Here is a 20,465-nt window from a genome sequence, read left to right on the forward strand (position 1 = left end):
TGTGATTATGTCTTTGGAAGTCTGGCACAAAATGTTATTTCACTTAGTGAGTGTGGTGTGACAGCTGTAAATTGCCACATGCCAGCTTAATGCTTCAATATTGTATTTTCAGCGTGACTGAATCACTGACTTTTCTGGCTTTAACTACCTTTTCCACAGAAAAGCTGGCACTCAGGCAAATCTCCTGTGACATCGTCACAAAGAGATGCTGACAGATCTCTGTCTCTCAGACGTTCTAACTTGGCAGAGGTCCATCCAGACGTGCTGGGCATGAGCATGGGTATTTGTGGCCCATGGGAGGGTCCTCTCATTCTATCTTGCAAGCAGCAAAGAGGCATAGAGAGCCTCTTGGGATGGGAATTCTGCCTTGGCCAGCACACTATGTATGGTAGGAAGGCATTGGGCCAGTTTAATAGGGCAGGGAGTTCTTATGCAAGGAAGCCAGATGTCGTGTAGCAGGCTGGAGAATCAAAATTCTCTCCTCATTATATGGCTGGGTCATTGAGGAAGTGCTGAATAAATAATTGGCAGTGTCCAAGCACTCTCCATGATACTTGCGATATATAGATGAATGCCTAACTCAAGGAACTCCCCTAATTTGTGTGGGGAACTAACCTATAACTGCCAACCTTTTTTTTTTTTTTAACCCTCCTACCCCAACCCTGAGACTTTTTACAACCAATTCATCAGATTTTCAACTAGTTTTTATCAAGTACTTCTATGCCAGGCACTGTGGGCTGCTTTAGTAAGATATCAGAAATAAACAAGACAGAAAATTGTTTTAGGATTAATATTGTACACATAAAAATGTTATAATGGTTATCTTGGGGGAGTAGAATTCGATGCAGATATGGGCAAACTGAATTCATACCTTTTTTACCTTTACTATTTGAATATTTTGTAACAATTTGTTGGCAGTATTGTTTTTTTGTAACTCTACAAGAATCTTCTGAGCAATTGTTTGCATCAGGCTGTCTTCTGAGCTTTGAGAGAACGGCAGTGAATGGAGCAGAAAAAGCCCCCTGTCCTCATGGAGCTTCCATTCTTATTGAGGAGGCAACACAAAATCCAAACAAATATTCCACATAATATAATGATGGTTGATGAGATATTCTACGGGGGGGCGGGGGGGGGGCGGAGAGGGGAAGGATTTTAAAAAAAGTGTTCATTTAAAAAAGTTAGGATATTCTGATTTGTCCAGATAATCTTGAGTCTGTAGAGACCGGAGTTCTTCACTGGCCTGGGCAAAGAGCAGCACAGAGAGAAATGGGCCAGAGGGCCAAGCCTCAAAGCTTTGAACTATTTGGATTCTTGTCCAGCACGCTTTCCATCCAGCACAAATGAAAAGGCAGTCTGAGCCGTCTGTGTTCTTTTGGCACGAGAGTGATGTCAATCCAGAGGCTGACCTGGCTCGTTGCCTTTGACCAGGGCCCAGGCCTTTCCCCTCTTAGTGTGGGTACAGAATTCACTGCTGTCAGTATTTGAAGGTGCTGACCCTGCCTACCCCACATCCATAGCCAGCTTCTTCTTTCCAGCTTCACCAGCTGGTTTCCAGGGAACTGATCACACTGGCTTCCACCAGCCTTTGTCTGACAGTTGCCTGAACACTGGGACTTAAAAATTAGTTCTGAAATGCCTGAGTCCAGTCATCACATTCCAATCTATATTTAGAACGACATCCTCCTTCTTTGGCTCCCTGAGAACCTGCTCTTCTCCTTTCTTTCTTTCTTTCTTTCTTTCTTTCTTTCTTTCTTTCTTTCTTTCTTTCATTCTTTCTTTCTCTCAATATATTTTTATTGATTTCAGAGAGGAAGAGAGAGGGAGAGAGAGATACAAACATCAATGATGAGAGAGAATTATTGATCAGTTGCCTCCTGCAGGCCGCCCACTGGGGATCAAACCGAAACCCGGGCTTGTGCCTTTGACGGGAATTAAACCCAGGACCCTTCAGTCCGAACAGGCTGTGCTCTATCCACTGAGCAAAACCGGCTAGGACTTCTTTTCTGTTTCTAAAGTGCTTCCATTCTCAGTTCAGGCAGAGGTCTCACCTGGGAATGCAAAACTTCGGATTTCCAGTTCCTGCTCACAAACAAGGAGAAGATGCTGTTTTCATTGAATTCCTCTAGTCAAAGAAGAGGTAAAAGTTGATATGATATTAAATCTTAAAGAAACAAGAAAAATTGCATACACACGAATATGACAAATATTAAAAAATCTTTTTGGGCCTAGCCGATGTGACTCAGTGGTTGAGAATGGACCTGTGAAACAAGAGGTCACAATTCGGTTCCTGGTCAGGGCACATGCCAGGTTTGGGGCTTGATCCCTAGCAGAGGGCATGCAGGAGGCAGCCAATCGATGCTGATGTTTCTCTCTCATCAATGTTTCTGTCTCTTCCTCTCCTTTCCTCTCTCTAAAATCAAGAAAAACATACATTTTTTAAAAATCTTTTTCATTGTTGTTGTTTTGTTATTCCTCACCCAAGGATATTTTTTCACTGATTTTTAGAGAGAGTGGAAGGGAGAAAGGGAGAGAGGAAGAGAAAAGAGAGAGAGAGAGAAACATTGATGTGAGAGAGACATAATGATTGGTTACCTGCCAAACACACCTGGAACTGGGCTGGGGAATGAATCTGCAGCCCAGATAACGTGCCCTTGCCTGGGAGTCAAATCCAAGATCCTTCAGTTCCCAGCCTGATGCTCTAACCATCGGCCAGGGCTGGTTTTTTTTCCAATCATGAAGGTAACACAAGCTTATCGCAGGAACATTAGAAAGTGCAGCACAGATAATTTACACTTTAATATATTATTTTCCTTTTGATCTGTTCTCATGCTCACAAGTTTGTTGTTACTGGTTAAACATATTACTCATACATACAAGACAAAATTCAAAAAGTAAAATCTCACTGTTCCCCTGCCATCTAGTTCCTCTCCCCGAAGCAAATTGTTCATAGTATTCTCTTATGCTCCTTTTTATTTCTGTAAAATCTATAGTAATGTCCTACTTTCTTTTCTGATTTTAGTAATTTGATTTTTCTCACTTTCTATCTTAGTCAATCTAACCAATATTTGTCAATTTTGTTTATTATTATAATGAACTGGCTTCTGGTTTTGTTGATTTTCTCTATATTTTTCTATTCTCTATTGGGTTTGTCTCCACTCCACTCTATTATTCTCTTTCTACTGCTAACTATGGGTTTAGTTTGCTCTTCTTTTTCTAGTTCCTTAAGGTGTGAAGTTAGGTTATTGATTTACTTTGTAATGACACATGTTCTAATCTTCCTCAAACACCTGTAAGATCTGCCCCCCACCCCCAAAGAACTTCATCTCTCACATGTTCTGATCTTTCTCAATCACCCAATCTTACTTTTGAAATCTAAGACCCCATCCCTTCCCTTTCTTCTTTGTCCAAAATAACATATACCCCATTTTACATAACTGTCTTGAAATTTTCATGCTTATGTGAATTCCCATGTAGATGTATTAACATTTTTATTTTCTCCTGTTAATCTGTCTCTGTTAATTTGATTATTGTCCACTTGGCACTTAGGTGCTTCCATATCTTGGCTAGAAGAATTTAGAAGGTGGGAAAAAAAGCATGATATTTTTTAGCCTCTACACTTAAAAAAGAAAGTTATTTCACCCTGACCAGGTAGCTCAGTTGGTTAGAGCATCATCCTGAAAGTCCAAGGTTTCAGGTTCGATTCCTGGTCAGGGCACATACAAGAATCAACCAATAGCCTGGCTGGAGTGGCTCAGTGGTTGAGCATTGACCTATGAATCAGGAGTTTACGGTTCAATTCCTGGTCAGGGCACATGCCCAGGTTGTGGGCCCCCTCCCCAATAAGAGACATGCAGGAGGCAGCTGATCAATGATTCTCTCTCATTATTGATGTTTCTATTACTCTCCCTCTCCCTCTATGAAATCAATAAAAATATATTAAAAACAAAACAAAACATTGTCTCTAGGAGTGGAAGAAGAATCTGACTTTAAAAAATTGGTAAAAAAAATTTTTTCCTGTAACATTTGTTGAATAATCTTTTTCTTTTCTGATTTAAAATGCTACCTTTTTGCCCTGGCCAGTGTGGCTCAGTTGGTTGGAAGTTCTCCCGTGCAGGTTGGAGGTTGCTGGTTCAATTCCTGGTCATGGCACATGCCTGGGGTTGTGGGCTTGATTTCCAGAAGCGGGTGTGCAGGAGGCAGCCAATCCATGTTTAGGTCTCACATCAATGTTTCTTTCTTTCTCCCTCTCTCTCCCTCTCCTTTAATCTCCTAAAAACCAATTTTATTATTATTTTTTTTATTTTTTTAATATATTTTGTTGATTTTTCACAGAGAGGAAAGGAGAGAGATAGAGAGTTAGAAACATCAATGAGAGAGAAACATCGATCAGCTGCCCCCTGCACATCTCCCACTGGGGATGTGCCCGCAACTCAGGTACATGCCCTTGACCGGAATCGAACCTGGGACCTTTCAGTCCGCAGGCAGACGCTCTATCCACTGAGCCAAACCGGTTTAGGCCTAAAAATCAATCTTAAAAGTATTTTAAAATATGGAATTGCCTTGTAACCCAGCAACACTTCAGGGTATACATCTGAAGAATCCCAAAACACCAATTGGAAAGAATATATGCACCCCTATGTTTATTTATAATAGCCAAGATAAGGAAGCAACCTAAGTGCCAAGTGGATAATAGACAAGTGTATAAAAAAGTGGTGGTACATATATTCAATGGAATATTACTCAGCCATAAAAAAGAATGAAATCATATCTTTTTTAATGGTATGGATGAACCTAGAGCAAGCATGTCAAACTCAAAGGCCAACACAGGCCAAATAAACAAGGTTTAAATTTCTGTGGGCTGCAAAAAAACAAAAGCTTCAATTTTCATAGAAACATAGGTTTATTTCGAAAAGTATAGTATAAAAAAAAAGAACAAGAGCAATGATAAAATTAATGTTTTCTTCCTGACACTTGGCATCTCTTCTTTGCTGCTATCTTTCCTACTTTGGGGGAAATCTTGCTCGCAGTAATTACTTTCAAAACTAACCTAAGGTGAGAGAACCAAGATGGCGACATAAGGTATAAACTTGTACATGCTGCCCCTGACAACAACATTAAAACTACAACTATAAGACAAAGCAGCTATCATCCAGAACCATGGGAAAGCTGGCCGAGTGGAAGTTCTACAACTAGAAGGAAAAAAAAAGTGCATTGAGACCGGGTAGGAGGTGCAGAGGTGCCAAGAACAGAGGTACAAAGGCGCGGGCGAGGCGGCTGCACCTGGATGCACTGTTTTTTTTTTCAATCAGAAGGGGATACAAGCTCCCGAAAGCACTGAAGTTGTTTATGACGAGACTCTGGGGTCCCAGACTCCTACGGGGAGAAACTGGACTGTCTTGCAGCGGGTTGGAAAGAGAGGGTGGCTTTCTAGCAGAGCTGCTCGGAGGGATCATTGTTGCTGTGGTGGCGCGGGACTCGGGGATGCAGAGGGACTCGGGATGCAGAGACGTGAGTTTCAGAGATGCGCAGTCGAGTAGAGGCTGACAACAGCCATTGCTGTTTGCTCCGCCCTGGTGATTGTCTGAGACCCTGCCCAACTCAATTTACATCCCCAACCAAGCTGTGCACAGCGGCACAAAGGAATCATCTGCACTTTTGCAGCCTAACCTAACAAACTGCAGCTGGGTCAGAGAGCTCCAAAACTTCCAAACCCCAAACAAAGAGGAGAAATCTGCTGATATCATTGTAGCTCCTGCTGGGTAGACTCACACAGTGGTTGACTTGGAGATCCAGGAGCCAGGGTACCCCTGGTCAGATACCAGATTTTAACTCATCACATCCATAAGGGACACACTCAAGAAGCAGACTCAGTGAGCACCAAAGCCCCACTGAAGCAAGTCCTACCCCATAAGGGTGTCTCCAGCACAGCAGTTCTTCCACGGTAGACACAGCGGGTCCTCACAGTCAGCCAAAATTTGGAGACAAAGAAGCATGTCACAAATGAAAGAAGTAGAGGAAAGCAAACGAATGGAGGACATAGAGTTCAAAACCACAGTTATAAGGCTACTCAAGAATCTTCTACAAACCTTCAAGGAACTTAGTGAGACCTTCAAGGATCTTAATGAGAATGCCAAAAAAACAGAAAAGGACCAGTCAGAAATTAAACATACACTGACTGAAATTAAAAATAATATACAGAGATCCAACAGCAGACTAGAGGATCCCGAGAATCAAGTCAAAGATTTGAGATACGAAGAAGCAAAAATACCCATCCGGAAAAGCAAAACGAAAAATGAATCCAAAAATATGAAGATAGTGTAAGGAGCCTCTGGGACAACTTCAAACGTACCAACATCCGAATTATCGGGGTGCCAGAGGAAGAGCGAGAGCAAGATACTGAAAGCCTATTAGAAGAAATCATGACAGAAAACTTCCCCTACCTGATGAAAGAAATAGACTTACAAGTTCAGGAAGTGAAGAGAACCCCAAATAAGAGGAATCCAAAGAGGACCACACCAAAACACATCATAATTAAAATGCCAAGGGCTAAAGACAAAGAGAGAATCCTAAAAGCAGCAAGAGAAAAACAGTTATACCTACAAGGGTGTACTCATACGACTGTCAGCTGATTTCTCAACAGAAACTTTGCAGGCCAGAAGGGAGTGGCAAGAAATATTCAAAGTGATGAATAGCAAGAACCTACAACCAAGATTACTCTACCCAGCAAAGCTATCATGTAGAATTGAAGGTCAGATAAAGAGCTTCACAGACAAGAAAAAGCTAAAGGAGTTCATCACCACCAAACCAGGATTATATGAAATGCTGAAGGATATTCTTTAAGAAGAGGAAGAAGAAGAAAAAGGTAAAGATAAAAATTATGAACAACAAAGTGACAACAAATAAATATCTATCAACAAGTGAACCTAAAAATTAAGTCAGAATAAACTGGTGAATATAATAGAAGCAGGGGCATAGAAAGGGAGTGGACTGTCAATTCTTGGGGGGAAGAAGGTGGGGGAGTGCGGGAAGAGACTGGACAAAAATCTTACACCTATGGACGAGGACAGTGGCAGGGGGTAAGGGCATGGGGTGGGGTGGGAACCAGGTGGAGGGGAGCTATGGGGGGAAAAAAAGAGGAACTTCTGTAATAATCTGAACAATAAAGATTTATTAATTTTAAAAAAAAACTAACCTAAGGTGAATGTCAGTAATTCTGGATCTGACAGGAGACTTATTTCCTTTCATAATCTATACTAACAAAAGTGTAATATGCTAATTAGACTGGACATCTTCCGGACATCCTTCCAGACGTCCTTCAGGACAAAGCCACAGTGGCGGGGGCTGAGGCAGAGGCGGTTAGGGGTGATCAGGCTGGCAGGGGAGAGCAGTTAGGGGTGATCAGGCAGGCAGGCAGGTGAGCGGTTAGGAGCCAGTGGTCCTAGATTGCAAGAGGGATGTCCTGCAGGGTCGGGCCTAAACCGGCAGTCAGACATCCCCCCGAGGGGTCCCAGATTAGAGATGGTGCAGGCTGGGCTGAGGGACCTCTCCCCAACCCCCCACCCTCCTTGAATTTTGTGCACCGGGCCTCTAGTTGTAAATAACTGCTCACACCATTATATTGGCAGGGCCGCAAAAATATTTGTGTGGGCTCCATGTGGCCCGCGTTTGACATGCTTGACCTAGAGGGTATTATGGTAAGTGAAATAAGTCAGACAGAAAAAGGCAAATACCATGTGAAATCTAAAGAACAATATAAATGAACAAACAAAATGGAAACATACTAAGAGAACAGACTGATGGTTGCCAGAGAGGAGCGGGTATGGGGGACTGGGAGTAAAAGTAAAGGATTTACAAAGTACAAATTAGACCCTAGCCAGTTTGGCTGAGTAGATAGAGCGTTGGCCCTTGGACTGAAGGGTCCCGAGTATGATTCCGGTCCAGGGCACATACATTGTTTGCATTGGCCCTGGTCAGAGTGCATGCAGGAGGCAACCAATTAATGTGTCTCTCTCACATCGATGTTTCTCTCTGTCTCCCCTTCTCCCTTCCACTCTCTCTAAAAATCAATGGGGGAGAACCAAGATGGCGGCATAGGTTAAAGCCGGAGTTTGCTGCTTTGAACAACTACTTCAAAAGTGAAACTAAAAGACAGAACGGACATCACCCAAAACCACTGGAACGCTGGCTGAATGGAAGTCCTACAACTAGGAGGAAAGAGAAACGCATATGGACACTCAGAGGAGGCGCAGTGCTGAAGTCAAATTCTGAGGTGCGGAGTGCGCGTGCGGAGCGGGCTGGCAGCGGAGGGCGCGGTTGGCGTTTTCAATCGGGAGGGAGTCGCAGACTCTGAGCTCCAGATACAGGCGAGTCTTTAGGGACCCAGACTCAAACGGGAGAAGCGGGACTGCCTGGCTTCGGTCAGAGCGAGTGCAGCTTTCTCTCCGAGGATTGCAGCGGGTGCTGGGACTCAGAGAGGCAGAGCCCCTGGGGACAGGACTGAGAGCCGCCATCACTGCTCTCTCCGGCCCACCCTATTGATACTGTGCGACCCGCCCCGCCCAAGCCCTGCACAGAGCCATTTGCCGGATAGCCTCAGGCAAACGCCAGATTAGCACCTCCCTAGAGGACAGAAGTTCTCTCACTGCTGACACAGCTGATTCTCATAGCCACTTGGCCTGGAGGTCAAACCCTCCCTGGAATTAGCTACAACAATCAAGATTTAACTATAAAACCACGAACAAAGACCACTAGGGGGTGCACCAAGGAAGCATAACAAAATGCGGAGACAAAGAAACAGGACAAAATTGTCAATGGAAGATCTAGAGTTCAGAACCACACTTTTAAGGTCTCTCAAGAACTGTTTAGAAGCCGCCGATAAACTTAATGAGATCTACAAGAAAACTAATGAGACCCTCGATGTTATATTGGGGAATCAACTAGAAATTAAGCATACACTGACTGAAATAAAGAATATTATACAGACTCCCGACAGCAGAACAGAGGAGCGCAAGAATCAAGTCAATGATTTGAAATGCGAGGAAGCAAAAAACACCCAACCGGAAAAGCAAAATGAAAAAAGAATCCGAAAATGCGAGGATAGTGTAAGGAGCCTCTGGGACAGCTTCAGGTGTACCAACATCAGAATTATAGGGGTGCCAGAAGATGAGAGAGAGCAAGATATTAAAAACCTATTTGAAGAAATAATGACAGAAAACTTCCCTCACCTGGTGAAAGAAATGGACTTACAGGTCCAAGAAGCGCGGAGAACCCCAAACAAAAGGAATCCAAAGAGGACCACACCAAGACACATCATAATTAAAATGCCAAGGGCAAAAGATAAAGAGAGAATCTTAAAAACAGCAAGAGAAAGAAACTCAGTTACCTACAAGGGAATACCCATACGACTGTCAGCTGATTTCTCAACAGAAACTTTGCAGGCCAGAAGGGAGTGGCAAGAAATATTCAAAGTGATGAATACCAAGAACCTACAACCAAGATTACTTTATCCAGCAAAGCTATCATTCAGAATTGAAGGTCAGATAAAGAGCTTCACAGATAAGGAAAAGCTAAAGGAGTTCATCACCACCAAATCAGGATTATATGAAATGCTGAAAGGTATCCTTTAAGAAGAGGAAGAGGAAGAAAAAGGTAAAGATACAAATTATGAACAACAAATATGCATCTATCAACAAGTGAATCTAAGAATCAAGTGAATAAATAATCCGATGAACAGAATAAACTGGTGATTATAATAGAATGAGGGACATAGAAAGGGAATGGACTGACTATTCTTGGGGGGGAAAGGGGTGTCGGAGATGCGGGAAGAGACTGGACAAAAATCGTGCACCTATGGATGAGGACAGTGGGTGGGGAGTGATTGCGGATGGTGGGGCGGGAACTGGGAGGAGGGGAGTTATGGGGGGAAAAAAGAGGAACAAATGTAATAATCTGAACAATAAAGATTTAATTAAAAAAAAATAAAAAAATAAAAAAATAAAAATCAATGGGAAAAATATCCTCGGATGAGGGTTAACAGTAATAAAAAAGGAAGTAGAAATTAGTAGTTACAAAATAGTCACAGGGATATAAAGTACAGTATAGGGAATATAGGCAATAATATTGTAATAATTATGTATGGTGCCTGGTGAGTACTGGAAATGTCAGGGGGAATACTTTGTAAAGTATGTAATTGTCTAACCACTATCTGTACATCTGAAACTAATACAAAATAATATTGAATGTAAACTGTCATTGAAAAGTAAAATAAACAAACAAATAAGTAAATTAGCTCTGAGAAGGCACTCAGAAAAAAAGTTCTTCAGTGGCTTTGGATGTTGGAGGGTTTAGTTCAAACTTCTAGCACTTTGTCATAAGGTCCTTGGTCTTATCTCTTTCATCTTATTTATTTCCATTCTCCTTCTCCTTACTTGCAGCTTTTAAAAAAATAAGCAGTAGCTTTCCTTCCTTCCTTCCTTCCTTCCTTCCTTCCTTCCTTCCTTCCTTCCTTCCTTTTGTTGTTAATTCCCACTCAATTCTGCCCAGGCTGGCTAGCTCAGTTAGTTAGAACATAATCTCACCAAGGTTTCAGGTTTGATCCCTTATCAGGGCTCATACAAGAATCAACCAATGAATGCATCAGTAAGTGGAATAACAAATTGATGTTTCTCTTTTTCTCCCTCTTTCTCTCTAAAATCAACTTTTAAAAAGGTTCTTGGAAAAAAAAATTCCACTTATCCTGTAAATCAATTTAAAAATAATTCTTCACTGCAGCCCCATTCTAATTTAAATATGCCTCTTTCTGCTATTGCAACCCATGCACCTATTAGTGTTATCACACTGTATAAATGAGATTGTTCATCTGTTTTTGGCTATTTAGTTTTTTCTCCTGGGAATTGACAATTTATATTTTGTTCACTTTTCTGTTGAGTTGTGATTTTCTTACTAATTTATAGAAATTCCTATTTATGTGACAAATATTTTTTCACAGTCTGGTCTTAGTTTTAGTTTGTAGAGTGTTGGTTTTTTTTGTGTGTGTTTTTCTCATACGTAATTTTTGTGTGTAGTAAAATATATCTAGAAGACCTCTACACTGGTATAAATTTACTTGCTTAATTATGTCTTCTAATATTTTTGTTTTTGTATAATTAGCTCTTGGAGTTCTTGCATAATCATTTTCGAGATTATTGGTTTCTTCATAAATATCATTTTCTATCGCTGAAAATTTATTCAATAAATTTATCAAATGTCCACTTAGCTGCTGGGGAATACAAGATGAAAAAAAGACAAGGCCGCTACCTTAATAAAGCCTACATTCTAGAGGTGCAGGCAAACAATAAACAAGCAAACAAATAATCCAAGTAATTATTGCTTTTAAAAACAACTATGAAGGAAATAAAATGGGTATCTACTTCTTAGAGTGGTCACTGAAGGCCTTAATGTTAGTAGGCAGAGGACGTGACGTGCACATAAAACAGTTCCATTAAATCAGTGGTTCTCAACCTTGGCTGCACATTAGAATCACCTGGGAATCTTGTTAAAATCCTGATTTCTGGGCCTTGTCCTCCGGAAATTCTGTTTCTTTGTTACTATTGATGAGGCCCAGAAATCAGGATTTCAACAAGATTCCCAGGTGATTCTAATGTGCAGCCAAGGTTGAGAACCACTGCATTAAATGGATCTCCCATAATTTACGTAACCATTTAACCTTATTTTTATTTTAGAAAGAGAGGAAGGAAGAGAGAGTTTGAAACATCAATTTGTTGTTCCACTCATCCATGCGTTCGTTAGTTGATTCTTGTATGTGCCCTGACCAGGCATGGAACCCGCACCATTGGCGGGTTCTGGACGATGCTCTAACCAGCTGAACACCCGGCCAGGGCCTGAACCATTTTTCTTTACTGTTTTTAGATTGCTTCCACATTTACCATTACACTAATAAACAATTAGAAACAACTCTCTTTGTATATTTCCAAGGAATAGGTTCCTATAAATGTAGTTACTGGTTAGGAACAGTACTTTTATACACAAATTGCTTTCAAGAGGGAATTCCAATGCACTCTCCAGTGAGAAAACCGACTACTGCAGGGAGAGGTAGGAAGGGAGAAAGTAACTAAAAAAATGGCACGTTTGGGCTCAGCAAAAGGAAAAGCTAACTGTAATGAAGCAGACCTGGGTTTACAAGCCAGGGGCGCAGGGTGATGACAAAGGACAGCACTCCCTTGGGAACAGGAAAACTCCGATTCTAAACCCATTTCTGCCACCCAGTGACCTTCACAGGTTATAGCTCCTCTCTCAGCCTTAGTTTTCTGAAACTCGGTAGAATCGACCCTGGTTTCATGTCCTCCAACATCTGCATACCAAGCATTCTCTCTAGCCCTTCCGAATTCCAGACAACAGCGTCGGAATTGGTGGAGATGGGAGTGGGCTGAACTAGCCCCCGCTGCAAATCGCCCACTAGTCATTCGCGGGCACTTCCGGCGGCCGGAACAAAGGGTTTGCAGCCGCAGGAACTGCACTTCCGGATAACTAAAGCTGCGCACTGCAAGTCCGGGTCCGCGAGTCACACGGGGTGACTACGGTGCCGCCACTGCGCATGCTCCCCGCAGTCGCGAGGCGGGGCGGGTCAGTGGATGGGGCGGGCCGGGACCCTGACTGGTCTCGCGGTCACTGGGCGGGCGCGCGAGCGCCGCGGGGCGGAGCCTAGTGCGAGTGGGTGCTGCAGGTCTCCGCGGAGCGTCACTGTGCCGGCCGACTGAGGGCGACTCAGGTTAGGCGGTCGCCCCGGAACTGGCTGTGGTTGTGGCCCTGGGTGTTCCAAGGACCTGACGCGGAGTTGTGCTTAAGGAGGCGCGGCATCACCCCGCTCCCTCCACCTTGGCTGCAATAGCCATGGCGAAAGGCAGAGTCGCCGAAAGATCGCAGACGGAGTCACTCCAGTCGACCCCGGCGGGAGAGCGGGCTGCGGGGACGCGGGCTCCCACAGCGCCGGGCGGCAGAGACCACTTGAAGGGTGAGTGGATCCAGGGACCAGAGCTGGGCCTGGATCTGAGGCGGGAGGGTGCCGGTGGGGGTTCCGGGGGCGGGGGGGAGAGGACCCCAGCTGGGTTCCGGGGGGTTGCTGGTGGTCTGGGGCCTGTTCTCTCCAGGCGAGAGAAGGGAGAATGGGGCACCTGCGTTTGGGCCGCTGCCCAGCACCAGGCGGGACACCTGGTAGGTGAGCCGTGGTGTCTTAGTTAAATTCAGCTGAAAGAAGGAATGGCACTGGCTGGTTGACGCTAGGGAGAGTGTAAGGTTGATGATACTGGAGCTAGACGGCTGTCAGAACTTCGGCATTCGTTGCTTTATTTTTGTAGGTGAGGAGGCTGAGGCCCGGGGTGGCTGTATGACTTGCGCAAAGTGACAAAGTCAGATTAGTAAGGTCTCGTTAGGAGCAAGGACTTACCTACGTCCAGGTGTGACTTCAGGTGGCAGGAACACTTGGGTTTGAGTCCCTGCTTTACTACTTACTTAAGACTTTGGACTTGTTATCTTTCAAAGCTTAGTGTCTGAACTGTGTGTGCAGTGGGGATGATGATCACATTAATGGTATGTATTTAGACTGGTGCGTGGATTAAACGAAGTAATTCATGTAAAGGATTTAGGGTAATGCATTGCTTGTATGAAGTAAGGGCTAAATATTAGCGATTACTATTGTAGCTATAAGAGCCCCCCCTCCTCCCCCAAAAGAAGCATACCTAGAAATTAAATATTTTGATTCCACCTTGGCATAAGGTTTTTCATTGCTTTCCAGCAACTAACATGATCAAGTTCTTTAGATTCTTTTAAAGCCCATTACCTTGAAGAGATCCTATCAAATGGCCATTGTGTTGTCTGCAGCTTACTCACACTATTGTGTTCCACAACCAGTGATGGGTAAGAAGAGGGACTGTAAGAGTGTCTACCAGCACTGTAACTATAGTCAGTAATAAAGTATTGTACACTTAAGATTTATAAACATGAAGATACTATGTTTAACATTCAGCTGAAATACTTTTTGAGTCGAGTTTAAAATGTATTAAATGAAAAGAGTGTCTAGCAGAAAATGATATTTTATTTTTAAATAATTAAAAATGTCTCCAGCGTACTTTGGCTTTTTAAGCTCTATGGATAGACAGTAAAGCCAAATAACTTTAGTCACTCAGAAATGAATTGCTCTCAATGTATAAATCCACTCAAATGAAATAAATGTTTTGAAGATGCTGCTAGTGAGAGTGACAATAATCCAGGGTTTTCCTGAAAAGTGTTTTCCAGGTAGCGCATCCCAAAAGATTGTCATTTGCTTTGTGATAGCAGTCAGTTGATTTATTCCTTTTTTTAAAAAAAACCTAATTCTGTTCAGAAAATAAAAACTTGAAATCTCCAAAGTACTTTTAAATTGTTTATCTTATTTTATCATTTGAACAACACATTCAATACAGTTATTTTTTTATGATGCTGTCAAATGACTTCGGTAGACTACACATCTATAGGAAGAGAGAGGGAAGAGAAGTGAAAGCATGCCTTCATGGACGCCTTGGGTTTGGATAAATAGGTTTTGGATAAGAGAAGGGAATGGGATTGAAGGTAAATGTGAACCCTTTATGTGTGTCAATAAAGAGAGTAACTTACCAGGGGTGAAGAATTTTTGTAATTAGTAGGAAATAAAGTTGGCCATGGCATGATCAAAATTATGTGATAATATGGATGACTTTAAAGGGCTAGGCAAACCCAGCTGGTGTGGGTCAGTGGTTTAGCAGTTGACCTAGGAACCAGAAGGTCATGGTTCGATTCTCTCATAATTGATGTTTCTATCTTTCTCTCACTCTCACTTCCTTTCTAAAAATCAATAAAAACATTTTTTTAAAAATTCCTAGTTTTTTCTTTTTCTTGTCTTCCTTTCTCTGTCAGTTTGTCTGTCTCTAGTTAGTGTTAGGGATTCTCTGGTTACTGATAACTGGGAACTAAAGTTAGATTAAAATTGGCAACTGGACATTAACCAATGTATTATTAGCCTGATTTGTTGATGCCAGTCTCAATCCAAATATTATGTATCAGGATTCTTTTACTTATAATTAATAGAAAACACAATTTAAATCCTTGCTAAAAGGAAGTTTATTGGTTCATAGAACTAAAAAGTTGAGAGATTAAGTGGGATTCACTGGCTTCTGTCTGGAACCAGTGGCTCATGGTAACATCAGGATTAGATTTCTTTCATGTCGTGGTCTGCTTACTTGATGTTAGCTTTACTTTAAGTTTGATTCCTCTTGAAGGTAGCTAAATGCTATCTTGTTAATTTTGAGAATCATTTTCTTAACATTAACAATAAAAGTCTAGTTATTCACTCTGATTAGATTGTCAATCAAATGCACTGTTGTCAGAAGGTAAGAATAACATGATTGGGCCAACCTGATCCTACACCTAGAAAAGAGAGTAGGAATGAAGAAAGTAAACTGGTAATACCTATTTTGGGTTAGAGTATATATAAGGAAAGGATAAAGATTCCAATCAAAGGTGCTGCTTCAGATGATACACTATCAAGTCCAGGCTGTTTTCATGAAAGGAAGAGAAGTGAGGAATCCAACAGAAGGTAGAAAATGAAGTGAGTAAGCTCAAGAAAGAATACAAGCGATCAAAGAATGACATAATGGAGTTTAAAATGTCCATGGTGGAGCAGTCTCAGGTGATGTGAGAACTTAGTGTACCCTGGAAGTGGTTGGCTAAAGTTGAATAGAAATGAAGGTCTAAAAATTTTGAGGCTAGGTGGATCATACAAATGGATGATAAATCCTTTAGGATTATAAAGAAGTTTTCTATAAGCTTGGTCTCAGTCTTCAGTGATGGGTGGAAGTGCCTGAAGGGCACATCTCATCAGATGATAGTGAGCGAGGGTGTGTGGGTTGAATGGTAGCAGAGTTGTAGGGCATAAGCCTTAAGAGAATGAGCTTTTATGCAAAATAGGTAGTGCTGTTTCTTCTGCTACCTACAAACATACTTTCTGTGATTTTTAATGGTTATTTTTTTGGGTAACTTATAGTTATTTTAACTGTTTAAATTTATGCTTGATGATATTACCACTTTTATTAATAATTTAAAAATTTGAAAGTCCTTGAAATAAAATTTACTTCCAACAATACTACAGTAGATTCTTGTGAACTTAAAAACTTGTTAGAGTCCCTGTAAAGTTATATTCTCAGGAGATATGTACCTTTGCTTCCTTCATGATAGGATTAAGTAGGTCTAACGGAAACAGAATATTGAGAACTAATGGACTAGATGACATTAAGAGTCATTCCTAAGATCTTAAAGACAGGAAGATTTTGATATGTAAGTAATAAGAGAAATAGGAAGTTAGTACAAGGGCATTAAGGTTAAATTAGACTTTTTCAGGATGTATATATATATACATATTAGAAGTTAGAGAAAAGGTACTTGTAAGAGGGAGGAATTAAAGATACTACGTGAATGGAGAAATAATTCTGAGAGCAAGATCTGAAAGGGAGTATGCTGGCATTTAATGCAAAGAAAAGGGGAACGGGACAAGGGAAGATAATTTTGTGAGCAGATCTTGAGTTAGAGATTGGGAGCTCACTAGAGTGTGGAGGCAGTGTCATTGGTTGATAGTAGTGGAAGGTAAAATTAAAGGCTTGAAGAGATTTGAAATAGCCCTCATGGAGAGAGCTGTAAAAGAATTATTGTTTGCCAGTGATAATCTTAATTGAAGATAGAAAAACATGTGAACTTGTTCTCGGCCAAGGGAGCACAATGATCTGACTTTTTCTAACAGTACCTTTGGCTAGGGAGGGGGTTGGAAAGCAGATAATAGGATGATTCTGATTGTGAATTGATATGATGGAAGAGTTAGAGGTTAATGAATGTACAAAGTACTGGTGTGGGTAGCTCTAAATGCTTAATGACACGTGTCTAATGCAGCCAGAAGAAGGCACTTTATAAATATAGGGTGTCCCCCCAAAATGTATATGCACTTTAATAGCTGATAACTCACTCAGTTTTCACAGTTGCACTGATTTTAAATAATGGGTGAAGCCAGACTACACTTTGAACAAAGAAAATTTATCCTAACTTGCCACTAGACTTTTTTTTATGGGGATACATAAAAGATAACATTTACAGAATAAAACCAGTAACAGTTGATGAAGTGAGAGCACACAAATACTGAATGAAATTATTCTTGATGTTTGTGATTCCATTGCTTCGAGTTATCAGCAGTGCCTGGCCCAGAACAGGCATTGATTAAAAAAAAAAAAAAAGACATTGATTTAAAAAATTTATTCATTTGAAAACACGCATTGATAAAAACAATATTTATTTCTGTAGAAGCTTTTAAAATTTGAAAATGAATTGTATATTAATAAACACTGACTTTATAATCATTCAAAGTGCATATACATTTTTGGGGGACACCCTGTATTTATGCTACACATTTAGATGTAGAGTTATGCTTAGAACAAATTCCTTATCTTTTATCCGTTTAGAACTAAATGAATTACATGCTAGTATCTGGGTTTATTAGGATTATATTCAAGAAGGATTTTTGAATCATAATAGCCAGTTTTCCCTATTTACCAGTTTGTGTGAAAGGGGGCTTCAAAATGGAATGTCACTTAGTTTTGTTTTTTTTTTAATTTATTGCTTAAAGTATTACAAAGGGTATTACATATGTGTCCATTTTATCCCCCCGCCCTAGACAGTCCCCTAGCCTCCCCTATCCCCCAATGTCTTATGTCCACTGGTTATGCTTATATGCATGCATACAAGTCCTTTAGTTGATCTCTTACCCCCCTACCTCCTGCCCCCCAACCCTCCCCGGCCTTCCCGCTGCAGTTTGACAATCTGTTTGAGGCAGCTCTGCCTCTGTATCTATTATTGTTCAAAAGTTTATAATGGTCTCTATTATCCATGAATGAGTGAGATCATGTGGTATTTTTCCTTCATTGACTGGCTTATTTCACTTAGCATAATGCTCTCCAGTTCCATCCATGCCGTTGCAAATGGTAAGAGTTCCTTCCTTTTTAGAGCAGCATAGTATTCCATCGTGTAGATGTACCACAGTTTTCTAATCCATTCATCTACTGATGGGCACTTAGGCCATTTCCAGATCTTAGCTATGGTGAATTGTGCTGCTATGAACATAGGGGTGCATATATCCTTTCTGATTGGTGTTTCTGGTTTCTTGGGATATATTCCTAGGAGTGGGATCACAGGGTCAAATGGGAGTTCCATTTTCAGTTTTTTAAGGAAACTCCATACTGTCTTCCATAGTGGCTGCACCAGTCTGCATTCCCACCAGCAGTGCACAAGTGTTCCTTTTTCTCCACATCCTCTCCAGCACTTGTCGTTTGTTGATTTGTTGATGATAGCCAGTGGAATGTCACTTAGTTTTATTGCATTCTTATCAGTGTTTGTATTACTGTTGAACACAATGTTTATAAAAGTTTGCCTAATTTTAGAAAGTGAAGAAAATGAACTTGGAGGTTAATTTGTTCAAGTGTCTATATATTTCATCATCCAACTGTAAGACAGGTAGCAATCAGAGATGTGTAGTTAAAGAACTGTCAGGGTAGTTAGTGTTCTGTAGTCCTGTTAAATGTTGTCTGACACCTTTCTCCCCTCTAACCCTTTACTTAGGACTGGTGAGTTCATAATGGGAAGAAAAATATTACAGTTTAATTTTAGGACTAGCATGCTAAATGTCTTATTTAATTTTTTTAAAAAATATGTTTTTATTGATTTCAGAGAGGAAAGGAGAGGCAGAGAAAGATAGAAACATCAATGATGAGAGAGAATCATTGCTTGGCTGCCTCCTGCACACCCTCTACTGGGGATGGAGCCAGCAGCCTGGGCATGTGCCCTGACCGGGAATTGAATTAGTGACTCTTGGTTCCTGGGTCAACACTCAACTGCTGAGCCACACCCGGTTGGGCTAATTTTTAATTTAAGAGAACTGTGTTACCTGTTGAAGTCTTCAAAATATGTTTAGCCATGGCCCGGTGGCTCAGTTGCTTGGAGTGTTTGGCCCATATACTAAAAGATTGCAGTTTCCATACCCAGTCAGGGCACATACCTAGGTTGCGGGTTCTGTCCTGGTCAAGGTGCATATGGGAGGCAACTGATCAATGAAGGCTGTATATTCTTTTATATATATATATTTTTTATTGATTTCAGAGAAGAAGGGAGAGAGAGATAGAAACATCAATGATGAGGATCATTGATCGGCTGCCTCCTGCATGCCCTCTACTGGGGATCGAGCCCACACCCCAGGCATGTGCCCTTGACTGGACTCGAACCCGGGACCTTCAGTGTGCAGGCCAACACTCTATCCACTGAGCTAAACTGGCTAGGGCAAGGCTGTATATTCTTTTCTCATCTTTTAGTCTTCAACTAAATTTCCACCTGTTCTTTGAATCTTGCATCCATCACTCAAGCCCAGTAATCTTGCTTTTCTATAAACTTCAAATCCCCTTTTAACATTCCTTGGGGGTCTAGCTAAGAGCAGCATCAGATTCTTAAGAGTTGAGATTGAGCAAAATATTTGGTACATAATTGATGTTCAGCAGGTAGTTCTAAGCAACAATACATTTGAGGGCACACCTTGCATAGTAGAAACCATAAGAGATGTTTCAAGAAAGGGGAGAAAATCAACCATTTATTCTTAGAAGTTATTCTGTGTACACAAATATCTACAGGATGAAAAAAACAAAAAATCAAGTTATTGGTGGTTTTGAAGAGTTTAAAAGATACCCTTAATATTAAATTATTTGTATCAATACTTTTTGTACTCTGGACCTGATTTTAGCAAGGAAGTAAGTGGAAAGTAAGGGCTAAGCAAATTAATTCCAGATAGATTTAAAAGTAGCATACCTTGAAGAGGTAATAGGCCTCCAGAAAAATCATACAGACTATACACCTATGTTAATGGTATTTGTTGTTGTTATTGTTTTTAGAGAGAGAAGAAGGGAGGGAGGGAAGGAGAGAGAGAAACATCAGTGTGAGGGAGAAAGATGGATCAGTTGTCTCCTACCCACCCCAACTGGCTATTGAACCTGCAACCTAGGTATGTGCCCTGATCTGGAATCGAAACTGCAACCTTTTTGGTGTAGGGGACAATGCTCCAACCAACTGAGCCACCTGGCCAGGGCAATGTCTCTTTGCTTTGATGTCAACCTATCAAAAACTATGTCAAAATACTCAATATTTATATACTAGAGGCCCAGTGCACGGATTCGTGCACTGGTGGGGGGGGATGGCCTGCAGGGATTGGCCCGCTGTGGGAGCGCCACTCATCCTGGTCAGCCGAGCGGCTGTAGACGCGCCCTCTGAGTGGCTGTGGATCTGTGCTCTGAGCAGCTGCTCCTGCTGTGGGAGCGCTGCTAATCCCGGTCAGTGGAGCGGCGCTCCCACTGTGGGAGTGTGCTGACCACCAGGGGGCA

General features: G+C 41.5%; 1 protein-coding gene across 1 annotated transcript in view; it reads left to right on the forward strand.

Moving 5' to 3' along the window:
• The first annotated feature begins 12,689 nt into the window (after positions 1-12,689).
• The window catches only part of TMEM41B (transmembrane protein 41B), a 30,701-nt gene continuing 22,925 nt past the window's right edge, over positions 12,690-20,465 (forward strand). The window contains exon 1 of the mRNA XM_081098902.1: positions 12,690-13,009. Coding sequence (XP_080955028.1) covers positions 12,889-13,009 — 121 coding nt within the window. The 5' untranslated portion in view covers positions 12,690-12,888. The remainder of the gene's footprint in view (positions 13,010-20,465) is intronic.

This window comes from Myotis nattereri (assembly GCF_964212035.1).
Source record: "Myotis nattereri genome assembly, chromosome: 9".
Lineage (NCBI taxonomy): Eukaryota > Metazoa > Chordata > Mammalia > Chiroptera > Vespertilionidae > Myotis > Myotis nattereri.